The sequence below is a fragment of the Narcine bancroftii genome, chromosome 5, assembly GCF_036971445.1.
Source record: "Narcine bancroftii isolate sNarBan1 chromosome 5, sNarBan1.hap1, whole genome shotgun sequence".
In the NCBI taxonomy this organism is placed as follows: domain Eukaryota; kingdom Metazoa; phylum Chordata; class Chondrichthyes; order Torpediniformes; family Narcinidae; genus Narcine; species Narcine bancroftii.
The window spans coordinates 250,472,104-250,499,155 of NC_091473.1; the positions used below are offsets into that span (position 1 = coordinate 250,472,104).

The 27,052-nt window shown below is 42.5% G+C and overlaps 1 protein-coding gene across 5 annotated transcripts in view; it reads right to left on the bottom strand.

Moving 5' to 3' along the window:
- The window catches only part of LOC138765175 (uncharacterized), a 51,013-nt gene extending 35,068 nt beyond the window's left edge, over positions 1-15,945 (bottom strand). For 2 of the 5 annotated variants that reach the window (XM_069942073.1, XM_069942069.1), the window contains exon 1: positions 15,754-15,937. In XM_069942073.1, the coding sequence (XP_069798174.1) occupies positions 15,754-15,786 (33 nt within the window). In that variant the 5' untranslated portion in view covers positions 15,787-15,937. Of the gene's footprint in view, positions 1-15,137; positions 15,390-15,753 lie in introns of those variants that run through there. The other 3 variants (XM_069942068.1, XM_069942067.1, XM_069942071.1) reach the window with 3 other exon arrangements.
- Between the last annotated feature and the right edge of the window lie 11,107 nt (positions 15,946-27,052).

The window sequence follows — 27,052 nt, forward strand, 5'->3', positions numbered from 1 at the left end:
GCCAGAAGCAGGAAATCTGTCCACCTAATCCACGTTAGTGTTTAGACTGCCCTGTTTTCCCCTTCTGTTCCAATCTTCATGTCAGTAAACATTATGATTGTGAATTATTCCTTCTTCTTTCAAATGTTTATCTGACCTTTCCATCCACACATCAATGCAATTAGCTCTTGCCACACTTTTAATGGCCATATAATCTTCTAACAGTAACTGTAATTAATGTGCTAGTGTAGCAGTTAAATTATTAGACAAGTATCTAAAGTTCAGGACTACTGATCCCAACTTGAGATCTCACAAGAATTCAAATAAATATAAAACACATATTTATAAGAAATAAAAGTCTAATCTTTAAGACAGCAACCATGAAGGTGACTGGCTGGTATGGGCTCACCAACGCTCCTGTAAACGTTAGTGGACACAGCCCAGGACATCACAGGCAAATCCCTCCCGACCACTGAGAACATCTATGGGGAACAATGCAGTCAGAGAGGAGGAGCAATCATCAAGATCCACACCATGATCAATTAAAAGATAAATACAATATGCATATAATAATACAATTTTTGCATATTATCAATTAAAAATGTATTTGAAAAAGAGACTGGGAGCAGATTTGAAACTCCCTAAACAAAGCCAATTTGAAGATATAACATACATTTGTTGTTAAGAAATTTATTACTAAATGTCTATAAATTTACAAGAGACCATAAAGAAAAAAGATTTATATAAATCAAAAATCCAGTGGGAGAAAGATTTAAATATACAAATTTTCATAACAAAATTATGTTATGAAATTGTATTATGTTAGATATCAAATGGATCAATATAATTTTCTTCATCAGTTGTAATTTACTCCACATAAGTGAAATGGACTTAATCCTAATTATTCAAATAAGTGTTTTCGATGTGCAAAAGAAATAGGGACTTATTTGTATTCAGTGTGGTCTTGTGAAGAAGTGGAAATGTTTTGGAATGAACTGAGTTTATTATTAGGGCAAATTATGAAGATAAAGGTACCAAAGGATCCAAGAATATTTTTACTTGGAGATATTTATGAAAAGGATATAAAATTGAAATTGGACAAATACCAAGAAAATTTTTTAAGTATCGCAGTAGCAACTGCAAAGAAATGCCTAGCAATATGGAAATGTCTAGCAATATCTTAGAAATGTCTAGCGATATCATCGAAGGATGAGAGCGAAGTGTTATTGAGTAGATGGTATAATGAGATGCAAAATTGTAGACCTTTGGAAAAACTTACGTATAGTTTAAGGAATCGAGTTGAAAATTTTTATAGTATTTGGAAACCATCTATGGATTTTATGGATAATTTTCCGACCACTTCTCATCCACTCCACTTAATTAGTAATTTTTAATAACAATTAATGATTGTATCTGCTAATATTATTGTATACTAGGTGTTTCTTCCTTTCCTTACTTTTGGATGGGGGGGGGATGGGGAGAAAATACATAAAAATACTTTTTTGTGTAGCGTTGGCTATGGATATTTGATGAATGCTTTATTTTTTTCCTGTAATTATGCAAACAAAATAAAATAATAAAAAAAGGTTCCACATCACCCAGCACACGTTTTGTTCTCGCTGCTTCCATCTGGAAAGAAGTATAGTTGCCACAAGACTCACACCAACAGGTTCAGGAACGGCTGCTCCCCCTCTACTGTCAGACTCCTCAACAACAAACTCAATCAGGGACCCATTTAAGGCCTCTTACACTTAAAAAAAATTCTCTGTATTGCAGTCAGTTTGTTTACATTTCATTATTTGTTTACATGTGTACATTGTGCACAGTGAATGCTGGTCCTTGCAGTGATCATCTGTGGACAAATACATTTTCATTATTCTTTGGCAGAAGTCTCTATTGGATTTGCTACTAAGTTTATTAGTGATTCATCATTACAACAATAACACCTAGTTGAATATTAAAGGAATATTAATCCTGTAAACCTTTCAAAGATTGCCACATCACTCTTCTGCTTGCTTTCCTGCAAGATTAGAGCCCCATCCTGTTTACTCCTTCTGGATCAATAATCTAAGTGAATAATCTTGGAGTTCATTTAACTGGTGACCTAGTGTGGACAATCAACTTGTCAGGAAGGTGCCACAGTGACTTCACTTCCTGAGAAGATTGAAGTGAACAAAGCTACCAGCCACCATGATGTCAACCATCTATAGATACTATATCATCCTGAAGAGGGTGCGCAAAATCACTGAGGACCCCCTTCCACCCTGCACACAGCATCTTTCAGCTGCTCCCGTCGGGGAAGAGATACCGGAAGATCAGAGCCAGCACCACCAGGCTGAGGAACAGCTTCTTGGTACGGGCAGCGAGAACGCTCAACGACCAAAGGGACTACTTACATTGACCCTCCGAGACTCTCCTTTGTACAAAGCACCCTTTATCCATTTATTTATTTTTAGAGATAAAATACTTGTCCTGCATATGTATTATTTGCCTATATGTGTGTTATGTCTGGTTGTGTGAATGCATGTTTTGCACTAAGGAATGGAAAAAGCCTTTTTGTCAGGTTGTACTTGCATGATCAGATGACAAACTTGACTTGAATAACAGGCAGGGAGAATTCCATTCATTGCATTGACCAGCCATCTTCTTAAAGCCTTCTCTCCCCTTCACCGTCATCGCCTCTAGCTCTTGAGATACTGGTTCTCCTAAGATTGAGACCTCTACCAACGACCTCCTTTGCATTAGCCAAGCAAGCTGGATTTCCTTGTCTCTCTCTCTCCCACCATGCTGACTCTCAACCTGCATCTAGCCCTAGTGTCGCACCATCCTTATCTACTCATCAGCAGAAATGCGGGGTTTCTCAGCAGTTCAGGCAACATCTGTGATGAAAGGTCTTTGACCTGAAACATTGTTTTTTCCCCGCACCTGCTGCATGTTGGAATTGGTGAGCAGAGCCAGTGACCTAGATGTGAATCTGGTGCTGTCTGTAAGGAGTTTGTATGTTCTCCCCGTGTCACATGGGATTTCCCCGGACGCTCCGGTTACCTCTCTCCTTACAAAACATATGGGGATTGTAGGTCAATTTGGGTGTAATTGGGCAGCATGGATTTAAATGGCCGGAAATGGCTTCAACCATGGTGTAACTATTTGTTAAATTTCAGTATTTTGATTTGTTGGAATTGGTGAACTGAATTGTTTATTGACACATGCACAGAAATACAGTGAGATGCTCCATTTAGCGTGCTATCCAGGTACGTTAACTCATACAGTAGGCAGTACCGTAACAACATTAGGTTATCAAATAAAGTGACAGTACAAGGAGTAGTCAAATAATCCAGAGTATGGAGCAATGTACAAATAATGCAGGGACCAGAGAACATTATAGTGATAAGTACAGAGCAAGAGTATCATTTTTTGTTGGTGTGAGATCCATTCAAGGGTGTGATAAGAAGGAAATTATCCTTGAATTTGGAGGTTTGCGTTCTCAAACACGTATTTTCCGCATGACGGAAGTGGAAGGAGAGAGTGTGACAAGGGTGAGATAAGTTGTTTAATATTTTGGCAGCTCTCCCCAGATAGATGTAGGTGGCCTCTAAAATCTCCTTCCTGAATGCCCTCCCCATAATAGCCTTATTGCCAAAGGTTGTTTCATAAATAAGTGGGATGAACTTCATTCAAGGTGTGACATTCAAGGTGTATTTCTGGGTTGTTTGGTATGTAAGCTTATGAATCACTTTCATTTTTTTATCCAGTTTTATTAGTCAGTGATTGAAGGTGTAATGATCTCCAGGATCACATTCTAAGATGTTCTCTGACATAACAATTCATTCCACCACATTCAGCAATACAAATGCACTAATGCCAGTACATTAGCTCATCTAGGGGAGGGTTGGCAAAGGAATGACTGGATTGGAGGAACAAAATAACTGACAAATAAAAAGAAATCTGGTAATGTGAGAGAAAGAAAAGTGCATTAACATGAAGCATAAAATGGTGCTGATTAGAAAAAATTTTGAATTAATCAGTTTCTTTTTCCTGACCTGTTGAATACCATATATCAACAGTCTGGGGAAGCAGAGGACTTGTGCAGGGCACCAGAAAATGGGGAGAACTACCTTGGTTTGAGAAGGAGAAGCAGAAAAGATGACCTATGGGATGGTGACCACGGCGGCAGACCAGTGAGAGGTTCTGCAGCTCATGAAATGCACAAGCAGCGGGCTGTTGGTGACTCGAGGCAGGAATTCATGCAGGCTGTGGGTTGTTGGTGACTGTGGTTAAGGGATTTAAATTGGGCTGTGGATTGCTGGAGACTGGCTCAAGAACTAGCTGAAGGGGTACCAGGTAGCAGAACTGGGATGCGAGAAGGGGCGAGGGTCCTAATCATGTCGGAGGTTTGGATCTGGAGTTCAGGCTGGTGATGGTTTGGACTGGAGTCTGCATTGCTGCAGGGACTGCAGAATCGTGGGAGATGAATCCACAGGCACTTGGTGACTCAGAGAGGACTCACTTTCTCTAATTGTTAAAGGCACTTCAGGCAATTTCTGTCAGTGGCAAGTCTGTCTGCTTTATGGCAGATGAAATCAAATTCCTTGTAACATTTCACTGTCTTTATTACATGACAATAAATTGAATCTTGAATTTCTGTAAGCTTATCAATTTTTAGCATCTGTGGCATTTGCATTTTGATTCACTGGCTTGCTGGTCAAAGGAGACTTAAGTAGTTTCTGTATTCTTTGGAGTTTAGAGGAATAAAGGGTGATTGTTATATAAGAAAACATATATGATCATAAAGGACATGACAGAGTAGGTGTTTAGACTTTTTCTCTGTTGTATACAAGAGTTTATTGTCATATATGTACGTACAATGTACAAATGCATTGAAATTCCAAATTACTGTAGCCACACAGGCACATAAGATAAACCAAAAACAGTACAAATTAAATTACGTTAAAGCAACATGAGACATAAAAAGAGATAATAAATATAAAATTATGGATAAGTAAATATTCATAGTTGTTCAGGGCAAAAAAATTTGTGAGATTTCAAAAGACCCTTATCTGTCGTTGTAACCCCTCCAATTCCCAACACCCTTCTCTGTTTCTGTAATCCCTTCTGGTCCACAAGACCCCTCCCTGTCTGTGTAACCTCATAAACACGGCTGGCATAATGGTTAGCGCAATGCCTTTACAGCACCAATAATCAGGACCAGACTGGGGTTCGAATCCTGCGCTGACTTAAAGGTGTTTGTACATCCTCCTTGCATCTGTCCCCAAGGGCTCCGGTTTCTTCCTACCATTCAAAAATGTATCGGGGTGTAGGTTAATTGCCGGAAAATGTCTCGGCATGGACTCGTGGGCCAACATAGCCTATTAGGTCAAAATAAATAAATAAATATAATTTGGTGTTCCTGGAGTAATTTATTGTTAGGGTCATTCAGAGAAGCTTAGGAGCCTGATATCTGTCCTGAACCCAAAGGTGCTGGTCTGCAGGCTTTTCTAAGCAGAGAGAGATGATTTTGCCCAGAGTGATGGCCATCCTTTATGATATTGGCTGCCTTCTTGAGGCAATGCCTTACATAGACATCGATGGATGGAAGCTACATGCCTATGATGGGCTTGGCCAGGATTGCCACCTTCTGCAGCCTTCTGCGTTCCTGTGCGTTCCAATTTCCAAACCAGTCCATGATACAACCAGCATACATATATGGTACATGCATACTTTCTTTGGTATACATATAGCGGGAGAATCTTGAACGAGAATTTCAAGATAAGATAAAGGTAAGGTTTCCATTATTGTCATGTAACACTACATTTAGAATGTAACTTTTGTCTACTCTCTGGCCGACAGAGAGTTCCCACTTTGTCCAGCGCCCCTCATAGAAACCTACAGTACCTGGTGTTCCTTAGCAGTCTCCCCTCCAAGTGCTGTCCTGTCCTGAGTCTGCTTAGCTTCCGAGATCAGACAATCGCAGTCATATTCAGGCTATTAGGTGTCAGTCAGGGAGTGGTTATTTGAAGCAGAGGAATGCAGAGGCAACATTTTGCAGAATCTCCACAATTTTCTCCCCGATAGGTTTTTGTAATTTTAATTGTTAATTTAGAGATATAGCAGTCACAGGCCTTTCTGGACTAGGAGCTCACGCCACCCAAATACTCCCATGTTTTGTTTTTTTTTAATTTTTTATTTTTCACACCATAAATCACATTAGCCATGATATACACTTTTTCTTTTTCACACATATACAGTGACTTTTTCTCCCCCCCCCCCCTCCCTCCTCCCAAGCCACCCCCCCACCCCCCCCTCTCATCCATTTTAGGTATACAATCTAGGTTGCATTAAACCAGTCAGACAATGTTGTCATTCAACAAAAATACACCAGAAATTCTACTGAGTCCATTCTTTTCTTTCCTTCTCCTTCCATCAACTTAGGTAATGTTTGTCCCCGGTAGGTTTTCACTATTGTATTTAAAGTAAGGCTCCCATACTTGTTCGAATATTTCAATATTATTTCTTAAACTATATGTTATTTTTTCTAATGGAATACATTTATTCATTTCTATATACCATTGTTGTATTTTCAAATTATCTTCCAATTTCCAGGTTGACATAATACATTTTTTTGCTATGGCTAGGGCTATCTTAACAAATCTTTTTTGTGCATCCTCCAAATCAATTCCAAATTCTTTGTTTTTTATGTTACTTAGGAGAAAGATCTCTGGATTCTTTGGTATATTGTTTTCTGTTATTTTATTTAATATCTGATTGAGATCATCCCAAAATTTTTCTACTCTCTCACATGTCCAGATTGCATGAATTGTTGTTCCCATTTCTTTTTTACATCGAAAACATCTATCAGATACTGTTGGGTCCCATTTATTTAACTTTTGTGGTGTAATGTATAGTCTGTGTAACCAATTATATTGTATCATACGTAACCTCGTATTTATTGTATTTCTCATCGTTCCAGAACATAATTTCTCCCATGTTTCCTTTTTTATCTTTATATTTAAATCTTGTTCCCATTTTTGTTTAGTTTTACCATTTGTTTCCTCATTCTCCTTTTCTTGCAGTTTAATATACATATTTGTTATAAATCTTTTGATTAACATTGTATCTGTAATCACATATTCAAGGTTACTTCCCTCTGGTAAACTCAAATTGCTTCCTAATTTATCTTTCAAGTAGGATCTCAGTTGGTAATATGCCAGCGCTGTATCTCCAGTTATATTGTACTTATCTCTCATTTGTTCAAAGGATAAGAATCTACTTCCTGAAAAACAATTTTCTATTCTTTTAATCCCTTTTTTTCCCCATTCTCTAAAGGAGAGGTTATCTATTGTAAAAGGGAGTAGCTTATTTTGCGTCAATATTAGTTTTGGTAATTGATAATTTGTTTTATTTCTTTCTACATGAATCTTCTTCCAAATATTGAGGAGATGATGTAATACTGGAGAAGTTCTATGTTGTACCAATTTTTCATCCCATTTATATAATATGTGTTCAGGTATCTTTTCCCCTATTTTATCTAATTCTAATCTCGTCCAGTCTGGTTTTTCCCTTGTTTGATAAAAATCTGATAGGTATCTTAATTGTGCGGCTCTATAATAATTTTTGAAGTTTGGCAATTGTAAGCCTCCTTGTTTATACCATTCTGTTAATTTATCTAGTGCTATCCTCGGTTTCCCCCCTCTCCATAAAAATTTCCTTATTATTTTCTTTAACTCTTTGAAGAATTTTTCTGTCAGTTGTATTGGCAATGCCTGAAATAAGTATAATATCCTTGGAAAAATGTTCATTTTAATACAGTTTATCCTTCCTATCAGTGTTAGTGGCAGATCTTTCCAATGCTCTAAATCGTCCTGTAATTTTTTCATTAGTGGATTGTAATTGAGTTTATATAATTGGCCTAGATTTTTGTTTATTTGTACACCTAGGTATCTTATTGCCTGTATTTGCCATCTGAATGGAGATTCCTTCTTAAATTTTGAGAAATCCGCATTATTCATAGGCATTGCTTCACTTTTATTTACGTTTATCTTGTAACCCGACACTTCTCCATATTCCTTCAATTTCTTATATAATTCTTTGATTGATAGTTCTGGTTCTGTTAAGTACAATATAACATCATCCACAAATAGACTGATTTTATGTTCCCTGTCTTTTATTTTTATTCCTTTTATATTATTATCTATTCTTATCAATTCTGCTAGTGGTTCTATAGCTAGCGCAAACAATAAAGGTGATAGTGGGCATCCCTGCCGCGTTGACCTGCTTAAGTTAAATTGCTTTGATACATGTCCATTTACTGTCACTTTCGCTAACGGTCCCTTATATAATGCTTTAATCCAATTAATATACTTCTCCGGTAAACTGAATTTTTGTAATACTTTGAACAAATAATTCCATTCTACTCTGTCGAAGGCCTTCTCTGCGTCTAAAGCAACTGCTACTGTAGGTGTTTTATTTCCTTCTACTGCATGAATTAAGTTAATAAATTTACAAATATTGTCTGTTGTGCGTCTTTTTTTGATAAATCCAGTTTGGTCTAAATTTACCATTTTCGGTACCTGTTCTGCTAATCTGTTTGCTAATAGTTTAGCTATTATCTTATAATCTGTGTTTAGCAAAGATATTGGGTCTATATGACGCTGGTGAGAGTGGATCTTTCCCTTGTTTTAGTATTACTGTAATTATTGCTGTTTTACATGAATCTGGTAAGTTTTGTGTCTCATCAATCTGGTTGATTACATCCAGGAGGGGCGGTATTAATAAGTCTTTAAATGTTTTGTAGAATTCTATTGGAAATCCATCCTCTCCTGGTGTCTTATTATTTGGTAATTTTTTTTATTATCTCTTGTATTTCTACTGTTCCAAATGGTTCTGTTAATTTATTTTGTTCCTCTATTTGTAGTTTTGGTAGTTCAATTTTAGTCAAAAATTCACCTATTTTCCCTTCTTTTCCTTCGTTTTCAGTTCGGTATAATTGTTCATAGAATTCTCTAAAGTTTTCCTTAATTTCTTTTGGTTATATGCAATTTGTTTGTCTTTTTTCCTTGATGCCAATACCATTTTCTTAGCTTGCTCTGTCTTAAGCTGCCATGCTAGGATTTTGTGCGTTTTTTCACCTAGTTCATAATATTTCTGTTTTGTCTTCATTATATTCTTCTCTACCTTGTATGTTTGTAATGTTTCATATTTTATTTTTTTATCCGCCAATTCTCTTCTTTTAGTTATATCTTCCTTCATTGCTAATTTTTTTTCTATGTTTACTATTTCCCTTTCCAACTGCTCTGTTTCCTGATTATAGTCCTTCTTCATCTTGGTTACATAACTTATTATTTGCCCTCTAATGAATGCTTTCATTGCGTCCCACTGATTCCGTATTTACTTCAAAATACATTTTTAATTGTTTTTCAATAAATTCTCTAAAATCCTGTCTTTTAAGTAGCATGGGGTTTAATCTCCATCTATACATTCTTGGAGGGATGTCCTCTAGCTTTACTGTCAATATTAAGGGTGAATGGTCCGATAGCATTCTCGCTTTATATTCTGTTTTTCTTACTCTATCCTGCATACTAGCTGATAACAAAAATAGGTCTATTCTTGAGTATGTTTTATGTCTAGCCGAGTAGTATGAGTATTCCTTTTCTTTTGGGTTTTGTTTCCTCCATATATCCAAAAGTTTCATTTCTTGCATTGATTTAATTATAAATTTGGTTACTTTGTTCTTCCTGTTAATTTTTTTCCCTGTTTTATCCATATTTGGATCCAAATTCAGGTTGAAATCCCCTCCTATTAGTATGTTCCCTTGCGTATTAGCTACCTTCAAAAAGATATCTTGCATAAACTTTTGATCTTCTTCGTTAGGTGAATATACATTAAGTAGATTCCAAAACTCCGAATATATCTGACATTTTATCATAACATATCTCCCTGCTGGATCTATTATTTCCTCTTCTATTTTAAATGGCACATTTTTACTAATTAATATAGCCACTCCTCTTGCTTTTGAATTATACGATGCTGCTGTTACATGTCCTACCCAATCTCTCTTTAATTTCTTGTGCTCCAATTCAGTTAAGTGTGTTTCTTGGACAAATGCTATATCAATTTTTTCCTTTTTCAGTAAATTTAGTAGCTTCTTCCTTTTAATTTGGTTATGTATTCCATTAATATTTAAAGTCATATAGTTCAGTGTAGCCATTTTATATTTTGTTTATCTTCTCTTTCCGTTTTTCCATCATTACCTTTCCTCCTTTTCCATTTCTGTTTTCTTATTTTCAACTCTTTATAAGACAACATTCCTACAACATCCAACATTTTCCTTATTCTCCTATTTATATCTTCTTTATCCCCAATCTCCCCTTCCCCTCCTGAGTTGTCCTTTATCCCTTGTCGGACAACCACATCTCCCCTCTCCATTTGGGTTTGCGAATCCACTCGCAAGCGTCAACTGATTTAGCAGTGACCGCTATTTCCCCCCACCCAGCCCCCCCCAGAAAAGATTTCACTTTTCATATGTCACAAAGGTCACTCTTTTAATTCCCTCCTTATTCTCTCTATTCCATTACCTTCCCTTATTAATTCTTGTCTATACTATCTATATTTTCCTCTAAGTACAGATACATTCACGTATGCACATTGTCTCTATTCACTCTTATATCTCTTTACCCGCATACATATCAATCGTGATCATTTTTACTCTCATTACCCGTCTTCATCCCTCAGTCTATTTTTGTCTTTACCCACATACATATCAATCGTGATCATTTTTACTCTCATTACCCGTCTTCATCCCTCAGTCTATGTTTGTAATTGTTCTGCAAATTTTCGTGCTCCTTCTGGATCCGAGAATAGTCTGTTTTGTTGTCCTGGAATAAATATTTTCAATACCGCTGGATGCTTTAGTACAAATTTATACCCTTTCTTCCATAAAATCGCCTTTGCTGTATTGAACTCTTTTCTCTTCTTTAGGAGTTCAAAACTTATATCTGGATAAAAGAAGATTTTTTGCCCTTTATACTCCAGTGGTTTGTTGCCCTCTCTTACTTTTTCCATTGTCTTCTCCAGTACCTTTTCTCTTGTAGTATATTTTAGGAATTTTACTAAAATAGATCTTGGTTTTTGTTGTGGTTGTGGTTTAGAGGCCAATGCTCTATGTGCCCTTTCTATTTCCATTTCTTGCTGTAGTTCTGGACATCCTAGGGTCTTAGGGAATCCAATCTTTTATAAACTCCCTCATATTCTTGCCTTCTTCATCTTCCTTAAGGCCCACTATCTTTATGTTATTTCTTCTGTTATAATTTTCCATTATATCTATTTTTTGAGCTAGTATTTCTTGTGTCTCTTTAGTTTTTTTATTAGATTCCTCCAATTTCTTTTTTAAGTCTTCTACCTCCATTTCTGCTGCTACTGCCCGCTCTTCCATCTTGTCCATTTTCTTTCCCATTTCTGTTAAGGTCATATCTATTTTATTCACTTTCTCTTCTGTGTTGTTTATTCTTCTTCTTAAATCATTAAATTCCTGTGTTTGCCATTCTTTAAATGACTCCATGTATCCTCTAACAAGAGAAAGTATATCCTTTACTTTGCCTTTCCCTTCTTCTATTTCCTCTTCTTCTTCCTCTGGGTTGGCCATCTGTTGTTTCTTTGTTGCCCTTTTCTTCTCTTCTTTCTTGTTTTCATTGTCTTCTGTGGTCTCTTCTTGCTGCAGGTGTTCTGCAGCTGTCGTTGCCGGCTGTGGAGATCGACTCCCCAGCTGGTCCCCCCTCCCGTCGGTGTGTTTTTTTTCATGCGCATCGCGCATGCGCGGTTGCGCACTTTTACTCGGCTCTGCGAGCCATTTTTGTAGTCCTATTTCTACCGACCTGAGGAAGGGGGCTTCTCTCTCCACAGCGGGCCTCTTCGGACAGGTAAGGCCTTCTCCTTCTTCCTCCGTTGTCTTCTCTTCCTCTCTTCTTACCGTTGATTTTGATTTTTCTTTTTTTGTCGCCATCTTCTTTCCACCTTTATACTCACTTTTCTTTAACTTTTATTTCTGTGCCTTTGTATTTTCTCTTGTTTTTCCCGACTTTTCTGGAGAGGGCTGGAGTTCACCGTCCGGCCACTGCTCCATCACGTGACTCCTCCCCTCCCAAATACTCCCATGTGATCAATTAAAATACTAACCCCAAATGTCTTTGGAATGTGGGAGGAAATCGGAGCAAAACAAGTTTTGTGACATGTTTACGACAATAAATTCTGAAGCTCCTTAAATTTTTTTAACCTAGAGTTAGATGCATTTTTGACAGACCAGGGAATCAAGGGTGATGGGGATATGCGAATGCTTGGGGCAGATCTGCCATGATCTAATTGAAAGGTGAGGAAGTTTGAGGGAAGCAGGTGACAAACTCCTGCTCCTATTTTCTTGTGCTCTGGCTGAACAGTCTGTTTCATAGAAGTTCTGTCATGCATTCCATACCAGACCTGCTTCACCTTGCTTATTGGGATTATTCAGGTATTTTGTAAAAAAAAAAGCATGCCGAATTATATGTCAGCAGGCCTCGTCTTTATGCTGATGGAAAGGAGGTCATAGCATTATAGCATATATCCTGGTCATTCAGTCCACTGTTTATTCAATGATACCCAACTCATTCCATTCTTCTCCTTTCCTCCCCAAGGCCTGCAGATCTCTACTTTTCAAAACTCAGAAAAGGAGATGCTACCTAACTGATCTTTACATAATGAAGGAGTTGGGTCAATGAGATTGCAGGAAGTGGGACAGGAGGAGGGGAGCTGTCATTAATAATCCCAAACTCTGAGATTGATTGGAGAGATCTCACTCAGAAAAATTAGACTCACAGACAGGTCTTGTGGCCCAACTCCTCCATGCTCAAATCCACATGCTTGCCTAAAATCTTTTCAAATTGGAATTCTACCCACCTCTACAGCTTTCTCTGGCAACTAGATCCAAGTACCCACCATCCAAAAGGTTTCTTTCTGTAGTTACCAGGACACGATGGGCTAGGCTTGAAATAATGAATCAATTCTGTGAGACAAAAGAGCAAGAGCTAACTGGTTCCCATGAAAGAAAATGTGAGGGGATTGTTAGCGGAAGACAAGTCAACACACTCTGCAGGATAGGTATGAGGATAGGAAGGGCCTTGAAGGATCTGGTGAAAATCCCAGGAAAATGGGACTAGCTGAGAATGCTGATTTGGTTGGCATAGAGCAGGGGTGGCCAAACCTGCTTAATGTAAGAACTACAAAACTTCAGATGTTTGAGACCGCAAAACATAAGAAAATATTACATACATATTTTTACTCTTAAATACACATTTTGTTACAAAACATTTAATATTAAGAAACATACGTATGTAAAAATATTTATTCGTGAATAGGATCATTTTTAAACAGCTAATTTGTATTAATTTCAATAATCAAAAATATTTTCAAAATCCTCACTAATTTTCTGAGGAAATCTCTTCCCAAGGAAACATTAGGAGGCTGCCTCATTAAATATATTTAAGATGCATTAAGATAGATTTGTGCAGCATAGGGAAATTAAAGGTTATGGGGGAGGGGAGCTGGATCCACGGACAGATCAGCTGTGATCTCACCGAATGTGGGATCAGGTTCGACAGGCCAGACGGACGACTCCTGTTCCTGTTTCTCTACAGATAACTGCATCATTGCACCGTCCACAACTGAGGGCACAATGCGGGATGCGACTTGCCTCCTGTGGCAAGGCGAGGCCAGGGGACCCACAACTCTGATCCTCCCTGACCCATCCTCCTCCACCCCCACCTCAGACACTGGCAGGATGGGGGAGGGGGGGGTGAGCAGCTACTGGGAGCGGAGGCTGGGGTACAGAACAGTCTAATCTCTGCTGCCTGGTGCTGACTCTCCATCCAGTAAGACCAGGGCTTGCCCATGGCCACTGACAGGATCTTCACTGCTGCTGCCATTTCTAGTTCTCTCCGGGCTTTGTGCCTGAATGAGGTCCTCATTGGAACCCCCTTCCAGTCTCTCCTCCCTGTCTCTGTCACCTTGCTTTCTCACCCCACCAGAGTACCTGCCTTGGACAGAAACCCTGTCTCTGGAGCAGGCCATGCCTCATCGAAGCTCTCCTGGCCAGGATCCAGCTTCCCAACTTCCTGTACCTCAGCTTGGCCCAACCTTCCTACCATACACCCCTGATGTGCTGTGGCCCGGCCTGAGTGAGGAGAACCCAACTCCGATGTGCGCTGCTTGATTTGCTCTTCTGCAGGGGCCGTTCCTCCAGTGCCCACTCCATCTTCCCTCTCCTTGTCACACAGCCCAGGCTGTGACCTTCACAGGAACCTCTGGTCTGGATGCAGGGATTAAAAATGTTCTGGGGCTGTGTTGGTATATCCTCCAGCCAACATATTTCCATGAACAGGACATTACACATCAAAGAGCTGCATATGGCTTGAGAATTGCGATTTGGCAACCCCTGGCTTAGAGGATTTGGACCAAAACATGTATTCCATGCTGCTCTCTGACTTCCCTCTTAAATATTCTGTCATACAGTACGAGACAGCCAAAAATGCTTGCTGACCAAGTCTGTATTCTGGGCTGCTTCCATATCTCTATCTTTGTAAACCCATCCTATCCATATATCTGTCCAAATATCTTTTCAAATTTATAATACAGCTTCCTCTCGCAGCTCCTTTGAGTATGAAACCGTTGAAAGTCAGAGGCCACAAATCTTTTACCTTCAACCTCTACCCTCTGGTTCTAGAGTCGACTACCCTGGGAAATAAGCTGTGAACATGGACTTGAGTCATCCCCCTGGTGATTTTATGATTTAAGGTCGGTGGACGCCGTGATTGAAGTCAACTCTCAATGCTGGAGAAACTCAGCAGGTCAGTGTACTTTATGGAGGAAAGATAAAGGTCCATGACCATGTGACTCATGATTTCATCAGGAGGTGGTGTCATGAGGGGCTTCCACCTGAACAGGAGGGAACTCTCATGGGCTTAGTTTCACGTTTCACTTGCAAGACCTCACCGAAAGGAGCCTCTGGAATGGGGGACCAAGCCCACGCACAGTGAGATCAGATTGATCTGCAGCCAGGAACTGGAGTAAACACAACGCTGGAGAAATACAGCAGGTCGAAACAGCGTAACAAAGGTAAAGGAAGGTACATCACCCACGTGTCGAGCTTGAGCTCGCACAGGCAAGGCTCCTCAACCCTTCTTCCTCGAGTGACAACTCCATCGGGGCTGCCTCATGCGCTCCAGATGAGCTCGACAACTTCATTCACTTTGCTGCCAACTTCCACGCGGATGTCAATTTCACCTGGTCCATGTCCAGCAACACTCTCCCCTTTCTTGAACTCTCTCCAGAGAGAGGGAGGCACACACCAGCTTTCCACAGACAACTGACTGGCCAAGGGCTCAAGCCTGAAACGCCGTTTGATGCAGTTTGATCTTTACTGCACAAAGGGCATCGTCTGAGCCGCGTCAACCTTCCCCTGGAAGCTGGTGTTTTCCTTCGACCATCCACACAAAAGGGGGCAAAAAGTGTTCAGAGCAAAGGGAACGCCGGGAGAGGCGAGACACCTTTAAATGGTGCATTTCGGAGAGAGACTGAGAAAGTGAAAGTCCAGGCGATCGATGCTTCCCTGATCAGTTGTACAAATAAATCCGTCCCAATCACCGGATCCGCGCAAACTGATAAAGCCTATCGCTGCCCACCCCCCACCCCCCTTTGTTGCATGGAATCCAATCAGCCCCCCACCCCCTCGTTGGCTGCAGACGGCGCACTGACCTCGCGTTTGCAGAGAGCCGATTGCTTCTTCATAGGGAGCAGATGTTGGTCTCAGCTCCTGGGTCCGGGTGAGGCGCCGTTCTCAAGCGCAGTTCACGTCGGACTTACCATGGCACATGCCTCGCTGGCTGCGGGGAATACCTGGGCTGAGCGAGCGAGCGAGCGGAGACGCTTCATTTCGCAATCCACGCCTTGGCCATGTGATTTCCCGGCAGCCGAGCTCCCTGAGCGGTTTCAGCCAGCTGCTGCGCTGCGAGCCAAGGCGAGCCGGACAACCCCCGACGGTGGGTCAGGCTGCAGCGGAGCCCGATCCACTGCCTCCCCATCTCCCACACTGCAGCCGTGACCCAGTCCAGTGCCCATTCCTGACCCGGTCCAGTGCCCATTCCTGACCCGGTCCAGTGCCCATTCCTGACCCGGTCCAGTGCCCATTCCTGGCCCAGTCCAGTGCCCATTCCTGGCCCAGTCCAGTGCCCATTCCTGGCCCAGTCCAGTGCCCATTCCTGGCCCGGTCCAGTGCCCATTCCTGGCCCAGTCCAGTGCCCATTCCTGGCCCAGTCCAGTGCCCATTCCTGACCCAGTCCAGTGCCCATTCCTGACCCAGTCCAGTGCCCATTCCTGACCCGGTCCAGTGCCCATTCCAGGCCCAGTCCAGTGCCCATTCCTGGCCCAGTCCAGTGCCCAGTCCAGTGCCCATTCCTGGCCCAGTCCAGTGCCCATTCCTGGCCCAGTCCAGTGCCCATTCCTGACCCGGTCCAGTGCCCATTCCTGGCCCAGTCCAGTGCCCATTCCTGACCCGGTCCAGTGCCCATTCCTGCCCATTCCTGACCCAGTCCAGTGCCCATTCCTGACCCGGTCCAGTGCCCATTCCTTGCCCAGTCCAGTGCCCATTCCTGGCCCAGTCCAGTGCCCATTCCTGGCCTGGTCCAGTGCACATTCCTGGCCCGGTCCAGTGCCCATTCCTGGCCCGGTCCAGTGCCCATTCCTGACCCGGTCCAGTGCCCATTCCTGGCCCGGTCCAGTGCCCAGTCCAGTGCCCATTCCTCCAGTGCCCATTCCTGACCCGGTCCAGTGCCCATTCCTGGCCCAGTCCAGTGCCCATTCCTGGCCCAGTCCAGTGCCCATTCCTGGCCCAGTCCAGTGCCCATTCCTGGCCCAGTCCAGTGCCCATTCCTGGCCCGGTCCAGTGCCCATTCCTGGCCCAGTCCAGTGCCCATTCCTGACCCGGTCCAGTGCCCATTCCTGGCCCAGTCCAGTGCCCATTCCTGACCCAGTACAGTGCCCATTCCTGACCCAGTCCAGTGCCCATTCCTGACCCGGTCCAGTGCCCATTCCTGACCCAGTCCAGTGCCCATTCCTGGCCCAGTCCAGTGCCCATTCCTGGCCCAGTCCAGTGCCCAGTCCAGTGCCCATTCCTGGCCCAGTCCAGTGCCCATTCCTGGCCCAGTCCAGTGCCCATTCCTGACCCAGTCCAGTGCCCATTCCTGGCCCAGTCCAGTGCCCATTCCTGGCCCAGTCCAGTGCCCATTCCTGGCCCGGTCCAGTGCCCATTCCTGACCCGGTCCAGTGCCCATTCCTGGCCCAGTCCAGTGCCCAGTCCAGTGCCCATTCCTGACCCAGTCCAGTGCCCATTCCTGACCCGGTCCAGTGCCCATTCCTGACCCGGTCCAGTGCCCATTCCTGGCCCAGTCCAGTGCCCATTCCTGGCCCAGTCCAGTGCCCATTCCTGGCCCGGTCCAGTGCCCATTCCTGGCCCGGTCCAGTGCCCATTCCTGACCCGGTCCAGTGCCCATTCCTGACCCGGTCCAGTGCCCATTCCTGGCCCAGTCCAGTGCCCATTCCTGGCCCAGTCCAGTGCCCATTCCTGGCCCAGTCCAGAGCCCATTCCTGGCCCAGTCCAGTGCCCATTCCTGGCCCAGTCCAGTGCCCATTCTTGACCCAGTCCAGTGCCCATTCTTGGCCCAGTCCAGTGCCCATTCCTGGCCCAGTCCAGTGCCCATTCCTGGCCCAGTCCAGTGCCCATTCCTGGCCTAGTCCAGTGCCCATTCCTGGCCCAGTCCAGTGTCCATTCCTGACCAGGTCCAGTGCCCATTACTGACCCAGTCCAGTGTCCATTCCTGACCCAGTCCAGTGTCCATTCCTGACCCAGTCCAGTGTCCATTCCTGACCCAGTCCAGTGTCCATTCCTGACCCAGTCCAGTGTCCATTACTAACCCAGTACAGTCCATTACTAACTCAGTCCTGTGTCCATTACTGACCCAGTCCAGTGTCCATTCCTGACCCAGTCCAGTGTCCATTACTAACCCAGTACAGTCCATTACTAACTCAGTACAGTGTCCATTACTGACCCAGTACAGTTTCCATTACTAACCCAGTACAATGTTCATTACTGACCCAGTTCAGTGTCCATTACTGTCCCAGTACAATGTTCATTACTGACCCAAAATAGTCAATAATGTGCCATGGTAACAGTGTCCATTACTAACTCAGTGCAGTGTCCATTACTGACCCAGTACAGTGTTCATTACTGACTCAGTACAGTGTCCATTACTGACCCAGTACCGTGTTCATTTCTGACCTAGTACAGTGTCCATTACTGACCCAGTACAGTGTCCATTACTAACCCAGTTCAGTGCATAACTGACCCAAGGGTCCCATTGCTGCTCGTGGGCAAAGTGGAGAGCTTGTAAGAATGGTGAAGCTTGGAGTTATCAGCCGCATAGAGGAGCCTTCAGAATGGTGTTGCGGCAGGGTGGTAGCACCGAGTATCAATAAAGAAGATGTTTGAATTTGTGTGGATTTGACATCCTTGAATGGATCAGTGTGTAGAGAAAAGTTTATACTTCCTTTGGTGGATCAAACCCTAGGCAGAATATTTTACCAAGTTGGATGCGAACATGGGATTTTGGCAAATTCCTTTGTGCAAAGAATCGGCTCTCTACAGGTCATTTATCACGCCATTTGGGCGTTACTAGTTCAACCGCCTACTCTTTGATATCTCCTCTGCCCCTAAACACTTCCAGAATAGAATGATGACTGAGGTTACCGCAGGCCTGGAAGGAGTTGTCTGCCACATCGACGACATCCTCATTTGGGGGAACCACGAAGAACCAACATGACGCGAGAGTCCACGCAGTCCTAGAATGAGCAGAAAAGGCAGGGGTCACTCTCAACATGGTGAAGTGTGAGTTTGGAAGGAGGCAGGTGAAATTTCTGGAGTACATCATCTCAGCAGATGGCATGAGACCAGACCCTGACAAGACGAGAGCTGTGCAGGACAAGAAGGAGGTGATAAACGTTCATGAACTCAGAAGTTTCCTCGGTATGGTGAACCAACTAGAGAAATTCATACTAAACCTGGCTGAAAAGGACAAACCACTGAGAGACCTGATGTCCAAGAAAAAAACAGTGGAGCAGGGAACATGAGCCACAGAGGACACTTAGTAACCTCAAGTGAGAGCTATCCTCCACACCGGTACTTCAGTTGTATGATCCAAATAGGCAACTGAAAATTTCAGCTGACGCTCCATCATATGGACTGGGAGCAGTATTACTACAATTAGTCACCAGTCGCCTATGCTTCTAGATCACTAACAGATACAGAGTAACCGTACGCACAGCTGGAAAAAGAGACATTTGCACTGACTTGGGCTAGCGAGAGTGTAATGGATAAATAATTTGGGAGAATTTGGTAATATTTGGGATTTTGGTAAGATTTGGGATAGGTTACATACATACACACATTTTAAAACAGATCTTCTTTGAAAGACTGAAGAAATATTGAAGATCTCTAGAAAATGCTATGCACCTTCCACAAGTAGGTGTTAATTGAACTGACATCATAAAATGAATGACCATTGTTTGGAACTGGAGCCAAAGAAAGTACCTTTCTTCAGGGTGCTTACAGGAAGGTCACGCCTGGGTTTTGTTTATCTAACAACTGCTTGAGCAGAAGAAAGAACTCCTGTTGTTTGCTGAAGAAGGTGGGGTTTTTGCAAGTGAGTCCCATGGGGCTTTCTGGAAGCCAGTTGGGGAGAGAGAGAGAGAGAGAGAGAGAGAGAGAGAGAGAGTAAGAAACTCTCTCAGTCAGCTAGTGTGTGTAGGACACTACAGCAGCTGAACAGTGCAAGCCAGGAAGAGCTGGTTGAAGCTGATGAAAAGTTCCAGAGCCCTGGATGGCTGGGGAATGGAACTCTGTGGTAGCTTGAAGAAAGAGGTTACCATCTGGAAAACCCTGTTGGGGCAAGTGTAATCAGTGAGAAACTGAGGTGACTAATGGTGGTACCTCAATTGTGGAAATCCTGGATTTCTCTCTGCAAACCCTACAAGAACCTTCCTGAGCACTAAACATTTACCTTTCAGCACGAAAGCCTGGTGAACTTTATACACGTTGAATTCTGTGCACAGTATAAGAATTGCATGCATCCAGAGAACTTGGAAGAAGGAGAAGTGAGAATGAACTGTCAATTCACACACATCACATACATGTGCGCTTACAATTAGAAGGGGGTTAATTTGGGTTAGTTAAGTATAGAGTTAAGTTAAAATTTGATTCTATTTTCAAGTTTAAAGTTGATTTAAAAAAACTTTTGTTTTAAAAACCACTTGTCTTGGTGAATGTGTATTGCTTCTGGGTTTTGGGGTCCTTTGGTCTCGTATCAAGAGATTCAACAATTTTATTTTGGGTCTACAGTTTGAGATGGAGATGGACCAAAACCACTTGTGAGTCTATTAGGGCTGGATTTGTTGCTGTCATGGATACGAGTGCTAACAAAGACCTCATGGAGGACACCAATATTTATGTCGAGACGGTGATGGAAAACCTCCCAACCAGCGACAGATGCCTGACAGAGCTCCAAGAGCTACTATGCACAGACAGTGTATGCACGCAGGTCATGAAATAATGCATTGGAGGTTGGCCAGACAGAAACCAGTTACAAGGACCAGTCAAACACCACTGGCAGGAGAGGGCCGTTCTGAGTGTGCACAATGGACTACTCCTGCGTAGTACGAGTTTAGTTATTCCGGCTAACATTCAGAACAAGATACTCGAGAAAATACACGAGGGCCATCAGGGGGTTGTAAAGTGCCAGAAACATGCCAATCAAACAGTGTGGTGGCCAGGTCTGAGTAATCAAATAAACGAGATTGTCTTGAGGTGCAGAGAGTTCATCCAGGAAAGGACAAGCATAAGAGTATCGCTAATGGCGAATATATTCCCTGACAGGCCATGGCAAAAACTTGGTGCAGACTTATTCACTCTTGGAGAGAACATATACTTATTATTGGTGGACTATTTCTCTAGATTCATAGAAATAGCACAACTCAGCCTGACACGAACTAACGATGTAATTGTTTATTTAAAATCAATGCATGACATGGCATTCCAGTGACGTTAGTAAGCAAATATTGGTCCTCAATTCCCTGGACAAAACATGAAAGCCCTCGCAGCAGATTACATGTTTGAGCATGTGACCAGTAGCCCTAAATATTCACAAAGCAATGGTGAGACAGAGTGAGCAGTACAAACAGTGAAGAACCTGCTCAAGAGGGCAAACGACCCATTCCATGCACTATTGCCACACCGCTGAGCAACGGCTTCAGTCCAGCCCAATTGCTAATGGGACGTCGCCTTCATACGACTCCACCGACCCTTCCAGAGAGATTGCAGCTACAACTCCAGTACAAGGAAAGGGAGAAGAGGTGTAAGAATGCAAAGTGGTATAATGAGAGAAACAGAACATGCGACCTGGAAAAGCTGGCACCAAGAGATGAGGTGTGGATCTCCGATGCAAGACAGCAAGGTACAGTCACTTCGTACTGGTTAGCGGACCACAAGGGACACTGAGACAGAATTGCCAACATCTCGTTCCCATACTAGAATATCCAAGTGAAAAGCAAGAAGAGCACAGGCTGGAAATGGACACTCCTGCAAAGGCAGGACCAGACTCTGCCGACTGAAACACAAAGTTCGCTTGGCATAATAAGAACGAGGTCTGGACGAAAAGTAGAGACCACAGAGACTGAATCTGTAGAGACTGTAAAACACCCGGAGTCAAGAAAGACTCGTGCATTGTAAATGTTGTATGTGTATTTGTATTGGAATCCGTAAAGGCAACTGTAGCAGGCGAAGTCCAGAAAAGGGGGCTTCGAACGCAAAGTAAGGGGGATGTGGTGTAACACTATTGGTGGGACATTGAGCAGGCTGATGATGTCACAGGACTGGACTTCCGCATCTTGGAGAGAAAGGCTCAGGACTAGAAGAGAAAAGCCTGCACATGTAAACATTCACTAAGTGTATGGTAAAGGAAAACAAGCTGTGAATGTGACTCCAGGCTCAAAGTCATTTTTATAATGAGTGTGCCTGAACCCAACAAAACACAGTACAGTGTTCATTACTGATCCACTTCAACCTATTATTGATCTAGTACAGTGTCCATTACTAAGTCAATACAGTGTCCATTACTGACCCAGTATAGCATCTATTACTGACCCAGTACAATCCATTACTGACCCAGTACAGTGTCCATTACTAACCTGGTACAGTGTACATTACTGACCCAGTATAGCATCCATTACTGACCTAATATAGTGCCCATTACTGATCCAGTACAGTGTTCATTACTGTCCCAGTACAATCCATTACTGACCCAGTGCAGTGTTCATTACTGACCCAATATAGTAATTACTGATCCAGTAGTGTTCATTACTGTCCCAGTACAGTCCATTACTGTTCCAGTACAGTCCATTACTGTTCCAGTACAGTCCATTACTGACCCAGTACAGTGTCCATTACTGATCCTGTATCATGTCCTTTACTGATCCTGATTCATGTCCTTTACTGATCCTGTACAGAGTCAATTACTGACCCAGTACAGAGTACATTACTGTTTGGTTCAAAGCCTATTATTGACACAGTTTAGTGCCCATTACTGATCAGTACAGAGTGTAGTTCAGATGTGGAACATTGTTCACTTTGTATGTAAGAACCTCTTGGACCATTTGTTGCACAGAACAATCCCATCCCCTATGGCAAACTGAATCGTTATTTTGCTCTTGGTAGCATTGAAGTTCATGAGTAGGTATCTGAAGGTGCAGTCCTCTTTAATCTGCACCTTAAGATATTAAATATCACCTGAATAAACAGTGCATGTGTTCAGCACCTACTGTCCTTCAAAACAGTGATTTGTCTTCACCTTGTTTTCTACCTTCTAACTCTCTAGTTATTCACATTGCCATTTGTCTTCTTGTTCCAAAACTCCGATCACATTTGCTGGCCTCTTACATAGTATCGAGTTGTAGATTTACTGGAAATTCTGTCTGATTAACACCCAGTTCATGAGTAAAACATGGGATTCTGTTGACACTGTGGTTAAGTGAAAAAGCATACAAATGCTGGAGAAAGTCAACAGGTCAAACAGTACCTTCATGTAGCAAATGTGAAGATACATCACCAACGTTTTGGGGTTGAGCATTTCATCAAGGTGTGGGGGAACATGAGAGATGTCCGAACAAAAGTGGGGGGGGGGTGAAGGTGGGAGATGATAGGTAGAGGGGGGAAGGAGTCTAGGCTAGGTGGAGAGAGAAAGAAAGTAGGAACTGGAATAACTAGTTAAAAAGGGGAGGGAGGGAGGGGGAAGGGGGAAAAAAGTGACATCCCCATAACCAGCCATTTCATTTCTGAATCACACTCTCATGTCTGTCCATGGCCTTTCACACTACCCCATCCTGACCACCCGCAGATTGGGGGAACAACACCTCATTTTTCGTCTGGGCACTCTCCAACCCCAGGGCATGAACATTGAGTTCACTGCATTCCACTATCAACTTGCCTTTTCCCCCCTCTCCTCCTTTAACTAGTTATTCCAGTTCCTACTTCCTTTCTCTCTCCACCTAGCCTAGACTCTCCCCCCCCTCCTGCGGTGTGTCTCTCACCCCCCCTTCTCCCACCTCTCAATCTATCATCTCCCACCCTCAACTCCCCCCTTCCCCTTTTTGTTCGGAGATCTCTTATGTTCCCCCACACCTTGATGAAGGGCTCCAGCCCAAAACGTTGGTGATGTATCTTCACCTTTGCTACGTAAAGGTACTGTTTGACCTGCTGAGTTTCTCAGGTGTTTTTTCAACACCTAGTTCATCATGTTTGCCTATCTGCATGCCTATCTAACTCCTCAAAAAATTCATTGAGGCACAAAGAGGCTTTTCCAAAGGGTTTCTATAGGTACATTAAAAGTAAAAGATAAGTGAGGGATAGAATTGGACCCCTTGTAGATAGTGAGGGTAGGCTGAGTGAGAAGTCAGAGGAGATGGGGGAAATTTTAAATGATTTATTTTCCTCGGTATTCACTAGGGAAAAAAAATATTGTACCAGTTGAAGTGGAGGAAAATAGTGGGGAGGTTGTGAATCATATAAGGATAACCGAGGAGGTAGTGATGGCAGTGTTAAAAAAGATAAAGGTGGACAAATCTCCGGGTCCGGACAATGTATTCCCAAGGACACTCAGGGAGGCTAGTGTACAGTTAGTGGGGCCATTAACAGAGATATTTAGGATGTCTCTGGTCACGGGGGTAGTGCCAGAGGATTGGAGGGTGGCTCATGTTGTTCCGCTGTTTAAGAAAGGGTCCAAATGTAAGCTTGGAAATTATAGACATGTGAGTCTGACATCTGTGGTGGGTAAGTTGATGGAAAGTGTTCTGTGGGATGGCATTTACAAATATTTAGAAGAGCAAGGATTGATAGGTAGTAGTCAGCATGGTTTGTCAGGGGTAGATCAAGCTTAACAAACCTTATAGAGTTTTTCGAGGGGGTTACAAAAAAGATTGATGAAGGGAAGGCTGTGGATGTTGTCGATTTAGACTTTAGTAAAGCTTTTGACAAAGTTCCCCACAGGAGGTTAGGAAAAAAGGTGGAGGCATTAGATATAAATAAGGAGGTAGTGAAATGGATTCAGCAATGGTTGGATGGGAGGTGTAAGAGAGTACTGGTAGAGAATTGTTTGTCAAATTGGAGGCCGGTGACTACTGGAGTTCCTCAGGGATTGGTCCTTGGTCCACTATTGTTTGTTATATATATTAACGATCTGAAAGAAGGGGTGGTGAATTGGATAAGTTAGTTTGCAGATGATACAAAGATTGGTGGTATTGTAGACAGTGAAGAAGATTACCATAGCTTAAAAAGAGATATAGGAAAGCTAGAGGAGTGGGCTGAGAAATGGCTGATGGAATTTAATACGGATAAGTGTGAAGTGTTGCATTTTGGAAAGGCAAATCTAAATAGGTTATATACATTGAATGGTAGAGGAGTGCAGAGCACAAAGGGATTTAGGAGTTATGGTAAATAGTACCCTCAAGGCTGATACTCAGGTAGATAGAGTGGTGAAGAAGGCATTTGGAATGTTGGCCTTCATAAATCGGAGTATTGAATTCAAGAGTTGGGATGATGAAATTGTACAAAGCATTGGTGAGGCCAAATTTGGAATACTGTGTGCAGTTTTGGTCACCAAATTATAGGAAGGATATAAACAAAATAGAGAGAGTGCAGAGAAGGTTCATGAGAATGTTGACAGGATGTCAGGGTTTGAGTTACAGAGAAAGGTTGAGCAGCCTGGGGCTTTTTTCTCTGGAGCGTAGAAGATTGAGGGGGGATTTTAAAAGGGACAGAGAGAGTCAACGTGGATAAGCTTTTTCAATTAAGAGTGGGGGGATATTCAAACCAGAGGCCATGGTTTGAGATTGAAGGCGGAAAATTATAAGGGGAACATGAGGGGAAATTTCTTCATGCAAAGGGTGTTTGGGATGTGGAATAAGCTTCTGGCAGAGGTGGTTGAAGCAAGGACGTTATTTACATTTAAGGAAAGACTGGATAATTACATGGAGGGGAGAGGATTGGAGGGGTATGGACTAGGTGCTGGTCAGTGGGACTAGGAGGGTGGGGATTTGTTCCGGCAAGGACTAGTGGGGCCAATTGGCCTGTTATATGGTTATAGGTTGGTCAATCAATATATTTTACTTTGAAATTTTTGTTGAATTATATTTTGGTTCGTCTGTTTGTTGCTTAATAATGAGTAACATATTCATTGATTATTATGGTCTCAGATTTCTGAGTGGGACTCAGAAAGGCAAAAAAAACTTGCTGGACTTCTGCATGGCGATTTATATGAAAGTTATTCAACACCTTTAATTCTGAAGTTCCTTTTAGTTATCAATTAGTCCAAATTTTGTCAAGTTAAATTATGAGCGTGGCATCACAATACATTTTTTCTTCCTTCCATTGCTGGGGTACAATTGAAAATGGACATGTCGCATGATACAGATTGTAGTTGATTACAATACTTGGTGACACTTGGAGAAGCATATCCAGGGCTCATCCATTACCAAGAGAGGAGAAGTGGCTTGAGAGCTCTGACCACCGCAATAACGTGGATCTCCCAGTGGCCACCCATTTCAATACCCCATCCCATTCCCTTTCTGACATGTCTGTCCATGGTCATTCACTGGCAGATTAAGATCATCTGCAAATTGGAGATGACTGGACACTCTCCAACCAGATGGCATTAATGTCAACTTCTCTGGCTGTCATCAATAAAAACAACCTACCCTCACTCACTTCTTTCCCTTGTCGACTTCCCCCAGCTCTGTCTCTCCCTTCATCTTCTTTCGCACAAACAAGATAAATTCTTACCTGGTCCCTTTTCAAATGCAATTAACACCTTTTGTTGGTCTGAATTCTGAGACTTTCTGAAATCTCCTGCTTCTAGCTCATTCTGCTTATCCTTGAAGAAAGGCTCAGGCCTAAAATGTCAACGATAGATCTTTGTCCCCCTAATGATGCTGAAAAGACCGGCTGAGTTCCTCCAACATTTAGTGCATTTTGGCTACAATCACAACATCTGCTGACTTTCCCTCCTATATTGTAAAGGTCCTGTCCTGGTTTATCTTATCAAAATACAACACCTTGCACTTATCTAAATAAAACTCCAACTGCCATCCCTCACCCCAGTGACTCAGTTGATTAAGATTCCATTGTAATCTTAGATAGCCTTCCTTATTGTTCACTATACCTCCAATTTTACAATGGCCTCAACATCAGCAATATACCTTCACTTTTTATGGATACTGAAAGACTGGCATTCCTGTGTGTTTTTACTCATCCAGTGCTGGTCTATTACAGAATCTCAATTTTTAAAAATCCAACAATAAACTTTATTCGCAATACAACAGAAAACCATGCAAAGTCTTTGAATATTGTATTGATATATATATTCCATCAATGCATAGCACCATTACCACTATATAATGG